The sequence below is a fragment of the Caretta caretta genome, chromosome 3, assembly GCF_965140235.1.
Source record: "Caretta caretta isolate rCarCar2 chromosome 3, rCarCar1.hap1, whole genome shotgun sequence".
Classification (NCBI taxonomy): Eukaryota; Metazoa; Chordata; order Testudines; family Cheloniidae; genus Caretta; species Caretta caretta.
Genome location: NC_134208.1, coordinates 105,064,221 through 105,078,516, shown reverse-complemented (window position 1 = coordinate 105,078,516; position 14,296 = coordinate 105,064,221). Strand labels below are relative to the sequence as shown.

The window sequence follows — 14,296 nt, the reverse complement described above, 5'->3', positions numbered from 1 at the left end:
AGCATAAAGAAAGGCAAAATAAAGCCCTTGATGTCATAGACAAAGCATGTGAAGTACAAATATTTTTTTAGTCTCCTACACAGCATTTATTTTCTTTGTCTGTTAAATCACATGCAGTTTGGGACTGACTAGCTTTGTCTTTGTACAGTGTAGGTGGAAAAATCACTTTCTCTGATATGGAGTATACTACAGAACACTTTGGCTTTTAGCCTTATCTTTGAATTCCTCTTGTGCCCATTCTCATTTGTCTTGTGTGCTAGCTTTCTTCCTCCTCTACTTTATCTTCTATTTTTATATGTTCTGGATATTGATCTCCTGGTTCACAACAGTACCTTGCTGAATATCATCTGTGATTCAACTGATGCTAAGGACTTTCTTGCTTTATAACAAGGTCTTGAAAAGGTGGACCAGAGGATTAAACATGATACAGATTCCCTGTAATTTTCCATTTCATCTGAGCCTAGAGCAAAACCTATCTGCAAGTGCAGTGAAGTGAACATTAAAATCTCATCTTGTTTGTTAGCTGCCCATTCAGATCTTCCATTTGAAACCTTGGATCACAGCTTGATTGAATGAAAAACATCCAGGATATCAGTTTATTTACCTGCAATTTAAATTAAATAGTCTTGTGCCAAGTCTTTAAGTCATCTGTAAAATGTCCACTGAGAAGTCCTTTCTATTTTTAAAGTTTTAGTGATAGAGCAGAAATTCTCTAGTCCTATATTTTCCTCCCATTAGTATACTAGAAAGTTCCATTATTGCATGTGGGCTGTCAATTAGCATTATCTCCGTTTGTTTTAGATCCAGACAGGCGGTCTGTTTCAACAATGAACCTCTCGAAACATGTTGATCCAGTCATTAACAAGCGGCTCTCCTCCTCATCTGCAACATTACTAAATTCTCCAGACAGAGGTACAGTTGAAAGAAAGAGAGAGAGAGAGAGAAAAGTGCTCTTTATTGATTCATTGTTTTTAACAATCTCTGCAGATACAGTAAGCATTTGTAGTCATTTTCTGCACTCTAAATAGGAATGAAAAGACTTCAAATGGTTGAAAGAAGTAAATGAACATTCTCTTTGCAAGAAGAACTATATTTTTAAAAGATCAGAACTTGCCTGAATGGTTTCATTTAGCAAGTGTTAAAAGCCGTGCTTCTGTCTGATTTTTAGTAAATGAGTGGCAGCTACAGAAACAACACATCTCTCCATAGCGCATGTAACCGTTTTATTTTTATACATTTATTTACGTTGAGTCATGCTGCCCTTTTTTGCTTTTCATTTGTACTTTGGTTCCAATTCTTGAACTTCTGGAAACACGTTTCACAAAGCTTTTAAGTAGTTAGTACATTCATATTGCTGATTTATTTTAAATTTAACTAAGCAGCTGGATATTGCTCATATAATGTCTGTTTATTGATTTTCTATGTTTCTTTAGATTTAGAAGGTTGCTCTGTTGGAAGAAATGCCTTGATATTTTCAGATCTGCAAACGAGATTAACAATCAGATTTTTAATCAACAGCACAACATGCAATATTAAATTGTGAGAATTTGTAAGACAAAGTTCATCTTAAATGAGTTTTATAAAATAAGTTATTTTGACAACTTTGTGTGAAAAGAAATGGACCAAGCTTTTTGACAAAATGTTCTATAAGGGATCATTTCCCTTTCCCAGCAAAGGACAATGTCCTGCATTGCATCCCAAATTTGAATTTCTGTATATGAGCATGGAAAATATACAATATATTAATTATAGAATACAGTTTTAGTTATATTTTTAGTTATATCGTGAAACTGATTGGAAAGCCTCATTATCTGTATCTTTTTAACACAATGTCCTGCAATGAGTGCATGTTTGTACGCATGTCTCTGTATATAATGTCTGTTTGTTTCTATATGTATAATATTACACACCATCTTGATAAGATTTGAGGGCAATAGCAATAAACTCTTTCTTGTGGGTTTGGGTTTCTCATTTGGGGGGAGGGGGGAAGTATGGCATAGTTTTGGGAAACTATGTAACTCCAGAACAATAGTTTCTTCCAACAGCTATTGAAACCCAGTCAATATTAATTTCATTATCCTTTCAGATTTTTTTGCATTTACTGTTGCCGTTCTTTACAAGTGATGGCTCTGTTTTGTAGGGTGTTGTTGAGGGGTTATGACAAAACAGTGGCGGTAGTGGAATGTGCGTGATAATTATGTGGAATACTGCCCGCTGCACCTGTGGTCACAACCGATTGTATTGGTTTGTGGATAATGTAGAGCATGTTCATTTCAGTCATCTCTCTACTTTTCGACTTGGTCTTAATGTTTTAAAAAGATTGAAAAGGTTAATAAATTATTTTCATCGGTGGTTTTATATACAGTGCCACTAATAGGCTGGATAACAAGGCCACAGGACGTAACTGGGCAGAGATGTAGTACTTTTGCAAAAGTTAGGACTAAGCTATATTATCCTCATTAATAAATTGTTAAAATAAAGGAAACAAGACTCTTGAAAAAGTGAGTTTTCACAAGACTATCCAGACTTCTGATTGAGATTTGTACAGTCCTTTGAGAATACAAAGAACTGTACATAGTAGCTGCCATAACCCCCTCCCCGCAGCGTTTACCAACAGCTCCCACCTGGTATTATCTCAGACACAACTGTTTCCTGTACTAAGTATAAGGCAATACTGCTGTGTCTCTGATACCATTGTGTGGTGTTGGCAAGCTGCTGGTAAATGTTGACTTTCCATTTGGAACCAGTACAAGTGCCAAGTATTACTGTAACTTCAGGATTTTCTTAAGGCACATGGTTTTTAGGTTTCATATGTGTTTCTCAATGAACCTGTGATCAGGAGGTGCCCTTATAGTTCTGTTTGTATGTTGTTGTGTGCCTATAGTATACAGTACATTACCCCAGTGTGGAGACTTTTCACCTAATAAATCTTCCAGGCAAGAAGGTGTAGTGCTTCAAGACTCAGGTGTGAATACTAGACTCCTTGGAATCATAGATTCAAATCTCTTCAGGGCTGACAAAGCCTTTCATCCTATCAGGCTAGTCTAATAAGTACCATCCTGTACAGTTTATTGTATAGGGTCTTCTGGCTAAGCGAGGCAGTGTTTGCTTTGCGTGAACACTAAAAGAGCCATAGCAGTTTTCATTAACATAGAGCTTAGCCCTTGTGCCCTTCGCCAACACTTATGGATGTGCTCAGAGGACAGGGCAATACTGGTGTCCTGTATAAGGCTCTTTAAATCTGTTTTTGAAAAGAGTTAGTGCATGTTCCACTAATGCCTGCTAGCAGGTACACAGGGCATTGACTCCACCCTAACCTAGCTGAACCCCTAACTTTAGAGTCACGGAGTTCTTAAAAGAACTGTGCTGTGCAAGAGAAAGAAGAGGCTCCTTCATCATCTTCCTCAGTGCACTCAGGCAGATTTTGCCCTTATCCTGAGCACGATGCCTGGAACTGGAGTATGATGAGCTTATCGTAGGTGGCTTATATCTGCCACCAAGGACATGACTTCTGTTAAGTAGTATCTTTTAAATGGTTGAAGAACAGGGGACTTTTCAGTTCATACTAAGAAAAAGGTTTTCATTAATGGACATTTAACTTTGCCCATGAGACTTTTTTAAATAATGTATTAATTCCCTTTTAAGTTCAGCGTTATTGTGCAGTTTTTTATTACAGTTTTAAAACTGTTCGGGCAGCTAAAATGGGTTTCAAACTGTACTTTCTTGTTTGTTATAAAGGTTCAGCTGTTTAAATCCTGGCAACTAAACATGAATAATTAACATAATTCAGACAAGGGAGTTGATACCAGAGACATTTAAGAAAATTAGATAGTGTTCTTCAAGGAAAACTTCATTAACTGGATGTTATTTTAGGTCCTGTAGAAGTTACACAGAAGTTTTAAAGGCCATCCTCTCTGAAATTGTTTTTCTTCAAAATAAAAAGAACCCAATGTGTACAGGGTGGATTGATTTAAATAAAGGTGATTTAAACCACCAAGTGGAAAACCTCAATTTAAATAATCAATTTTAATTAGCATTTTCCATTTGTACTTCAGTTATTTCCTAAAGAAAGATGCATTCTCATTGGCTGATGTAACCATTAAAACATGTTAATTTACAAGTAATAGAGTCTTTACACTAAATTTGATACCAGAGATGCTTAAGAAAATTATTTTTTGCTACCGAGAAGGGTACACTCTAACTATATACATTTATTTAAGCAATAATATAGCTTAATAGTTTGATTCTTATTAATTGTACATTTTTGGTAGGTTAGAAAATGGTGAATGATATAAATTTACTGTATAATTAATTTTTGCACATGATTTGTGTCAAGCCGCATTAGGATGTTAACTAGAATTACATTAAACACACAAAACAGCGTATCACATTTATTTTTATTAAAACAACCTTACATGTTTTGGATACATAAACTTCTCTAATCAAAACATGTTTCATATTTACAACTAAATGATTTATTAAACTGAGGGATTAACTAATTGTTTCAGGTTAGCCTGGGAAAATTTGTAAATGTGCCTAAGTGAAAGTGACTGGAGCTTAAGTTCCAACTTGCCTGACTGACTTGAAAATGAGAAAACAGTCTCCCAAGTCACTTGGGCTGAGCTACTGTGCCATATTTATAAAGCTTGATTTCAATAATTAGATGTTTTCTCCCTGATTCAGACTTTGTATGAAGAAAAGCAGACTTTAACTCAAATTTTTGATAGAGGCTCACAGATTCTGCATATTTATACTTGATTTAAATATTTTAAAAGATTGTAAGTTCAGGCCTTAACATATTTTGTATCAAGTTCAGATTTCATTTTAAACGGTTTATTTTTAAATGAAAAACATATTAAAATTTAAATAAAATTTAAAAATAATTTAAATCAAAACATTGGATTTAAATTAAAAAATCCACTCTTTAATTTTTTTTAATAGATTTTGATCCACTCTGAACATGTATTTGTCTTAAAAATCATGAGATTTAAAAAATGTCTCATGATGCGGTGGGGCCTGACTTCTGCTTTTTTTGAACGTTTGGGCTTGGCAGTACAGGTCATCAGTTTTTCAGTAAAAGAAGTGGAAGAATTGAAAAGCTTTATGCTTTCAAACTTCATCTTGGATACTCCCCCAATGAAGAGGCCTCTCTTCTTGTTTTCTTTGCCCCCCAAATAATTGTTTTGAAAGTCTTGAAATAAAAAAGTTGCTTATGCTTTGTGCAAGAGGTGGCTAACCTTTGACACGCCCCTCCCCCAGGATGCATTGGCAACTTGCCAGGAAACCAAAGACCATACCTGGTTTTGCATAAAATTGAGTTGATTACATCTGCCCTCTCTTCTAATTTGGAGGTGCAACCTGTGTAGATTACAGGTCTGAACAGTTAAAATGCCTGGTATTGTACTTCTTAGCATATGCGCAAAGTGCCTCACGTGGCATGTGACTAGGATTCATCACTGAATTTGGTCCGCTGGTTGGATCATTAGCTTCCCCAGCTTGGGCCGGGTACTGATCGGGAGTGCACTGCAATGTGAACACTGATCCATTCCCCTGTGGTATTGTACTGCATGCTAGGACCTGTAGTATCCAGGACCACATCTCTGCATTAAAGAAGAAGGTAGCTGTAGCCTTCTTTATGCAGCTCCATGAGCCACATTAGATCCAGAGGCCACAGTTTAGTTGGCCACTCCAGCTAAACTTTTTAAACTAATGGCCATTAGAACATATATTAAAGATGGAATATGGCTTTTGTAGAAGCTGTGAATATAAATAATTTCAATGTGAGATTAACCTAGGCTGCAAAATTCCAGAGAGTGTTAATGCAGGTTTCTGGTTTATACCCGTCAGAGAGATTTGGAGGAGGTTTCAGAACCAAGATCCAATTTTTAAATATTCACACAATTTAAATAGAAAAAAATGCCAATCTGGTTTGCTCAGACTTTTTTAATGCTATCAGAAGCTCAGTTTATGTTAAATGGGATCTTGAGACTTAATTTATCTAGATTTCAGAGTATGAAGTGAGCTGTAGCTCACGAAAACTCATGCTCAAATAAATTGGTTAGTCTCTAAGGTGCCACAAGTACTCCTTTTCTTTTTGCGAATTTATCTAGAGAAACTCTGCAAAGCACTGGCAGAAATGGTTGGTTCGCTTCTTCCTAGTCCCTGCTTGTGACCAGGTTAAAATTACTCCTCTTTTAAAACTTTATCACAAAGATGTTAATTAAAGGGTAGCATGGCAGTAGATTGCAAATATTCTTCCTTTCTGCTTGTTTTGGTGTTGAAAGTTCATAGTTGTTGCTTGCCTTTCAAGCAGGTTCATTGTAGCTAATTACCCAGTAAATGGATGGAACTATTGGGTTTTTTTCCTATGATGGTACAGCCAGTGTGTGTGTGTGTTATAATTTTGGCGGTAAACACAGACGATACTTGGTTCCTTTGTGCAGAAACTTGTTCTGAAATGCATTTGTGGGAGTGGGGGTCTATATTCTCTGGTTGATTAGGGGATGAGAGAATTCTACATGCAGCTCCCTTCTGCACTGATGGGAGAATAAATCTGCGGGTCTCCACGTATCAGAAGACTTTGATTACAACATGGCCTTAGGAGTGAGTGGGCATGTTATGAGTTATTTGTCAATATGTGTGTAGCAGGGCTGCCTTACCTGGTCTGGGCTCAGGCTAGCCACTGCCTCAGTTCCATGGGCCCATCCCCTCCCCAGCATCTCCACCTGTGCAAGCATTCTGGCCTGTCTCCCCAGCCCAGGGAGGAATGATCCTCTGCCGCAAATCTTTCAAGCCCTTCCTGCAGGACACAGTTTTTGTTAATTCAAACAAAAGTCAACAAAGTACCACAAAACTCCCTACCAAAGCAGGCTGTGAGGATCCAGAGGCCTTTTACTCTGCTCCAGGGCTACCCTGCAAGCGCCAACCTCCTTCCCACAGCCCCATCAACTGAATCTTCTCAGCCTTTTTATTGGGAACACCTGAGCCCTTCCCGGATGGGTCTGCTGATGAAATAGGGCTGGCTAGTCCCAGACTCCCTGGCCTATAAAAGGGGCAGACCACTCTGTTAGTGTGTGCATGCGCTTTTCATTATGGATTCTTAGGTCCCAATCCTACAAAAGTTTACCACTGAGTGTAATGTTTGTGTGTCTAACCCTGTTGCAATCAACAGGACTACACATGGTAGTAGTAAGTACTGTACTTGAAAGTAAGTGTTCATCAGGAGTAGGTCCTGATTTTGTGTCTAGTACTTGTTCTTCTGACCATGTGAGTGCCCTCTGCATTGACATAATAGTGTGGGATTTTGCTCTGATTTCATTATGATGACAATATTTCTCTAGTCTCAACCTTTAACCTCCCTCAAACTTTGTACTTTGCTAGCATGCAGTTAATCAAACTCAATTTCTAAAGATTAAGAGACAGTAAACAAATCCATGGGTTTGCACAGTAGCTAAAATAATGGACACACTGAACATACAGACAGAGGGGAAACAAAATGATTTTCTGCCCTTCAGTTTAACAATTATGTTCTATGGTTTATTCCTCATTGTCGAGATGCAAGCTTAATGATAACTAGTGTACGTTAATGGAGGCCTCTTTAGAGTATTTTGTACTTTGTGTAATCTGTGCAAGCCTGGAAATAGTTCCATTAATCGAAAAGAGCTTTTGCGGTAGTTCATTATGTAAGGGCGCTTATGCAGACAGCCTGCTGTTTTTGTGAGACCTATGTTTCTATAGTGGTGCCACTTTTGTGTTAGCAGAATTCAGGAGAGCAGCTTTGGATATCAAAAATCAGTGCTTGAGGGCAGCTGAGGAAATTAAACTCTCGTAGGATAATACTTATTATTAAGATCAGCCCCTCTTTTCATGGGACCCGGAGCAAAGTGGATTAAGAGCAGTTCAGGGTTTTAATTAATAATGTTGACCCTCTACATTTAAAAAAACACCTTGGCCTCCAGTGTAAGTTTGGCAATTGGTTTCCATTTTAGAGACCAGGCCTAATGAATTCAAGTTGCAATCTTGCTTGCTACCCCTAAAACCAAATTATGGTGAATGGATGTTTAGGTGCAATAAAACCTGACATTGCTTGCAGTGTTAAGATGATTATGAATTATTTATCAGTAGTCTCCAGTGTATATGTAATGAATTCTGATGTGCCCATCACTGCAATATCTGGTCTCTGTATACATAATTAAGGGAAATGTGGTCCCATTTGAGAGTGGACCGAAGAGATTTTTGTGAAATGCTAGGGGCCTAACCAGAAAATCCTTTTGTAAGGATTATGACAGTATTCTCTCTGTGCTAGCTAGCAAATGACACATTTTTTTCTAATATGATTGACGGGCTTCTCTTTTTTTTTTTTTTTTTTTTTTAGTGTATATGTAATTGCTCCTGTCTAGAAAAGAATGGGAACAAAAAACACGTGTTAAAATCTATGTACAGTAGCTGGGGTTAGGAACAAAATATTAGGACTTGGTAGAAGTTTAGCATATTATGTGAGCAAAATAGTGGAAAAGAAGTGCAAAGAGAGTAAATGTTTAAAATTTACGGATAGAGGCAGTAAATTGGGTTATGACTAAAATATATGCGTGACCTATGTGCTCTTAATCTCTGAATCATAATTTGAAGATGCCCCTGTATGGCTGGGTGCAGTATTTTGAGGCATCTTCTGCAACGTATGGTGATTTGTAGGAAGTGTCTGATCTAACATCTTGCTTCTATGGTGCATATTCAGCTCGCCGTCTAAATCTCAGTCCATTGGAGAAGAGCATTGTTAGCAGACTGCTGATGCCCACACATTCATTCCTGGCCAGAAGTAAAAGCACAGCTGCCTTGTCTGGAAATGCAGGTAAACCTAAAAGAGTGGACGCCTAATGTTTTATTACAGCTGTTCCTTTCAAAAATTCTTTTATTTACATTTCTCCAGTAGCACTCCAGGTTTGCATAGAGTGAGCTAGAATGGCTCCTACAAAAGCATAGAAGTTCTTGGTATGCCTTCCTTTTTCTCTCCCTCTCTCTTTATCTTAATCTAGTTTTAGTATCTTTACCAGTGCAACAAAGAAAACGCTCATAGGGCAGCAAGCAGCACATCATAGTCCACTATAGTATTAGGACCCAATGCAGCAAACATGATAGCCCACTGTATGTTGCTAGAGCTGCTGTGTACTGCCCCTGCTACAAAAAAAGCATTCCGTACCATTGTATTATTTTTCCAATATAGAGCATATTACCCATTTTAAAAAAAATAATGTGGACTTGATTTTTTCAAACTATTTGCTTTATTTTGTGTTTTAAAGAAGAAAGAAGACTCAATTAACTCTTTTATTGTGAAGTTAATATTCATCAAGAAATTCAGCTGGTTATAGTTAACTTATTTTCTAATGTTAAATTGTTCTGTTTCTCAAGTTTGGTCCCCCGTTTCAGTGAACTACTAGTATGAGTAAAGTTAAGCACCTGTGTAAGTGTTTCCAGAAGTTCCACCAACCACAAAACAACTCTTTGTTATTCCACAGAGGGGCAGAAAATAACATAGAGAATATGGTAATGTCTTTCTGAGGTAGCTTGAAAACTATTCAAAACTAAAGAGAATGTCACGGGCATGTTTAAAACAGGATGTATTACGATGGACAAGAAGCAGGTCATTCTCTGATGTATTATAGGGAAGAAGTAGTTGCACTGTTTATAGATTGTAGAGATATTTTGTGACCACGCTATGGAAGTTTAATACATTGGTAACATACTGTTGCACCTCTTGAATGTTTAGGTCCAGACAGGTTTTCTTAGCCTTCTCCAATAAACATGCCTTTATTTGAAATAAAGGATATTGAAGGTAAGGGGGAATACCAGTTTTGCAAGACTATTTTTCAAAGATGCTTTAACTGAAGAATTCTCATTTTTAATTAGTCTGCAGTACAGTTCCATGGGGATAGCTTTGGGGAGGGGGGGAAGGTGGGTAATATTCTACAGACAGAACAATTAGCCAATGTGGGTCCTTTCCAGGGGCATCATGTCTTTAACAGCAAAGGCTGGTAAAGTTAGTACTGAATCTCATGAAATTCTATGTAGCAGGTAGGAAATTGGAAATGCAGCTAGTGGTTACAGTGATGACAGGAGAAAGCAAGGCTCTTAACTTTGCAAGCAATTACTCTACTAGAGCAGACGTGAAAATTTTTCAGTCTCATGCTAAGTAATAAATTGTAAGCTGAATGGAATATTGGCAGATATTTTAAGCAACATGAGTGGTTAATACACCAGGGTATTCAGGGTAGTTCTCTAGTAATGCCCTCTCTGTGCTAATTGGAACTGTACCACCCATTTTTAACAAAAAAAAAGTCTGTATGCCCATTGTTTTCCAATTTTGCCCAATTATAGCAGTAACTGCATTATCTGAGTGCTGGGCATTTCCTGGAGATTAATGATCATCTGGTGTTAATGGCCCAGGACTGTGCCCTGAGCCATAAACTCATCCCAGCCTGTCATTAATCCCCAGGAAATTACCCTGCTCCTTCATCATTATTACTTAAAGATGAACTTCAGAGCAAACATTAAAACCAAGTTAAATATGAATTTCTCTTACTAAGTAAGCTATTGAGAACACTGAGCACAGAAGTAAGTTTTAACTAATCCTCTAAAAAAAAATTCTATCAAGTAATCTTAGTACATCTTGATTCACTGAAGATACCCCATAAAGCATCATTCAGTTCCATCACAAATAAAATGAAGTGCTCGACTTCTAATATTTATGATGTCACTGTCTAGGATAGCTTCAGAGAATCAGGAAGTTCCAAGAGGATTGATTCAAAGAGAGGGAAATATATATATATATTTTTAAAAGTTAGTTAAAACTTATTTCTGTGCTGATGCCCCCTGTACCTCATGAGGGGATATTCAGCAAAGAAATTTGTGAAAAACTCCATTTCATGCTTGCTCTGCAGTTCACTTTCTGGTGATGATCTCCTTTTAATATTTCATGAAACATGCTCATCTTAAGTGACAAAGCAAACATGTGCCCTTGCCATAGCTTTGAAGTGAGGTTAATTTCTTTATTAATGAAGTTAATTTAGTCTTCATTCCAGAAAAAGCTACATCAATGGACCTTTATTAGAACAGCAGTGTGCATTTTTGTGGAAATATAATGTACATGGAAATACTCTTTCTCTCTCTGTCTCTCTCAGAGAGAGAGAGAGAGAGAGAGAGAACCTGGTAGAGAAATTTTTCCTAGGGAAAATGAGGCTACTGGTTTTTATATAAATAATGTAAAGGAAAAGGTACTGTGCAGAACCTGTACATTCTGTCTCTGCTATTGAGTAACATGCTGACTAACAAGTATTCTCACTATATTGTAAATGACCATGAGAGGAGAAACAGGAAAGGCACCTAAATAATTACACAGTTTGACCCTGTTTTCACTGTGAACTAAACCACACTGCCAAGAGAATAAGAACAGAACAAAGTCTGAGAATACTCTCTGACCAGCATTTCTGATTGCTACAAGAAGTACTTTTTTTATTCACTTTGTACCACTAAAATTCTCTTTGCATGTGTACTCTGAACATCACAAATCTAATAATCTACCATGTCCATATAATAGTCTTTGTCCTCTACAAACAGCTAAGGAGAGTTGCCATCCCAGACACTGACTTCACTAGTTTCTGCCAAGTTGATTATGATGGTTATAATGTGCTTATTATTATAATGGGGAAAATTTAGGGGTTGTGGATTATTAAAAATGTCTTTAGACTGGCTGTTTATCTTAAAGTGTATTGATGATGATAGCAGTTTTTGAATGAGGAGTCCAGACACATATTTCTTACAGATGGAACTCTTTAAAGTGCAGTGGCTACTACAAATTGCAAACATGTATGTTTTATGCTATTTGTAAATGTTTTGCAGTGTTGATATTTTTATGTACTATGGCAGGGGTGGCCAAACAGTGGCTCACAAGCCGTATACGACTTTTTTACAGTTAAACTGAGGCTCGCGGAGCTCCACCTACCAGATTGTGGGGGGAGGAGTTCGGGACTTCTGCCCTAGAGCGGGGTGGTGGGACTCAGGGATTCTGCCAGAGATGACTGGTGCCTGCTGATGGGGGGTGGGGAGACACACACAGTTTAAAGGTTTGTCCCCTCCAAAAGCTTGAGTCCTGCCCCCCGCTTACCCTCAGCAGCCCCTCCCTGCAGCTCCCAGGTCTTAACACCACTTGGAGAGGTCATGGCAAATAGCTGGGAGCTGCAGGGAGGGGCCGCAGCAGCAAAAGCAATGGCTCTCCCTACAGCTCCCAGCTGTTTACCGCTGCCTTTCCCCACAGCCGGCCACAGCTCCCAACTTGCTGGTTCCAACAGCTGCCATGCAGGGAGGGGGCCCGGCTGCACTATGTGACCGAGCAGGGCTGGCAAACTCTGGCAAAAATTGAGGGGGGATGTGACCCCATGTGCTCCCCCCATACATTGCTTCTGGCTTCTGCCCAGCAGGGACGGGGGGGTGTCTCGAGACATCAGCCCTCTGGGGCACACCTGCCAGGGCTCCTGGTTTCAGCAGGAGCAGGGCTGAAGCCCTGAGCCCTGGCAGGCCCACCCAGCTCTTGAACTTCTGAAGATTGTCATATGCGGCTCGGAGGGCCGGTAGGTTAGGCCACCCCTGTACTATGGTATATCCATTTGAATGATAGCATAAAATGCATGTATATTTTTATGTTACAAATCTGTTCTGATTGAATGGTACAGCAAAACAATGTATTCTGGGTAGGGTAGAAGAAGCATGCATTTATTCAGTGTCTGTTTATTTCTGAAATCTTGTAAGTTTCACCAACGGATCACAAGCTCACAAGTTATCCTTAACATATGATGTGACTTTGTCAATTTGATGTGAAGGAATGTAATTATTTTGCTAGACTGTTGAATTATATTCTCTCTGTAGATGATGAGGTGTTTTGGACTTTGTATGTATCTCTCTCTTTCAACTTCCCCTTCCTGCCCCAACTAGTTCCTGAAAACCTAATTTTAGTCAGATTTTTGCCTGTTTTTTTTTTTTTTTCAGATTAAAATGCATGTCAATGAATGTACTAAGCTAATCAATTTCAGATCAGTAATTTTGTGTTTGTTGCTTTACCAAAACCATCACTTTAAAAATAAAAGGCAATATCACTGTCTGATGTCCATTTGGTTTTGGACACTTTCTCATCTTTGATAAATAAGAAAATTGATAAAATCTGGGATAATTTTTAACTTTCAATTTAAAAGGTATATGAATTACAATTAGAAATGTACCAGTAGCTATTTGGGGCTAACTGGAATGAGTATCAAGTGATGCTTCTGGTTTAACTTCTAAAAGTGTTGTTTATGTATTAATACCTTCTTCCTTTTCTCTCTCTGTCTCATTCTCTCTCGTTCCTGTTTCCTGCTGTTGGCTTTCCTTTGTCACTCCTCCAATGCTGTTCTGTTTTAAAAAAATAAATGAAAACAACCCACACATAGTTATCCCCATTTGTCCTCGTTCAGCATCTTGCAGCCCCATCAGCCCTCTGTCCTACAAGGCCATGAACTGTAGAAATCCAGCAGACCAAACAAAATTCTTTGTCACAACAACTGGACGTAGGAGGACCACACAGTCAGCAGGGGTAAGCATGCTAATTGTATGTAGTCTAGCAGCTGTAGCAGAACTATGTGACATGAATACACATTAGAACATAAGAAAAAGAGACTTGGATGGTTTAGGAGAATGGTAATGGAGTCTTTCACTTCTGGGTCACCAGTTAACATCATGCTAGTTGGTAACAATTATTTAACTGTAGCTTTGTGGCTTTTGTGAATTCAGTTGTTTGCGGTTCAGTTTCCTAAAGGGCAAACATCAAACTCCCAATCAGCACCATTGCTACTGACATTCTTCTTGTGTGGTATGCAGTGTTGTTGTAGCCATGTTGGTCCCAAGATATTAGAGACACAAGGTAGGTGAGGTAGTATCTGTTACTGGACCAACTTCTGGTGATGAGAGAGACAAGCTTTCAAGCTACACAGAGCTCTCACTAACAGAGGTTGGTCCCATAAAAGATATTACCTCACCCATCTTTTTCTCTCTAATTATTCTTGAGGGTAGTCTTAGCTAAGAGTAATGCAAGACAGAGAGACTGTGAACTACTCTCTTCGCCTTCGAGATGGTCCCTTTAGATCATGGTTATGGCACATTACCAGGACTGTGAAGCTTTCATTGCTGCTGTTCTGTGCTAAATTTGTCATGTGAATAGAGTATTTCAGTCTCCAAAGTTATCAGTCTGGCACTTTTTGTTGGGTTTTTCATTACA

At 38.3% G+C, this 14,296-nt stretch overlaps 1 protein-coding gene across 10 annotated transcripts in view; it reads left to right on the top strand.

Annotated features, from left to right (window-relative positions):
• Positions 1-14,296, top strand: part of MAP7 (microtubule associated protein 7) — a 200,248-nt gene that overhangs the window by 160,884 nt on the left and 25,068 nt on the right. For 6 of the 10 annotated variants that reach the window (XM_048844440.2, XM_048844438.2, XM_048844437.2 and 3 more), the window contains 3 exons: positions 802-912; positions 8,735-8,848; positions 13,473-13,615. In XM_048844440.2, coding sequence (XP_048700397.2) covers positions 802-912; positions 8,735-8,848; positions 13,473-13,615 — 368 coding nt within the window. The remainder of the gene's footprint in view (positions 1-801; positions 913-8,734; positions 8,849-13,472; positions 13,616-14,296) is intronic. The other 4 variants (XM_048844439.2, XM_048844442.2, XM_048844445.2 and 1 more) reach the window with 3 other exon arrangements.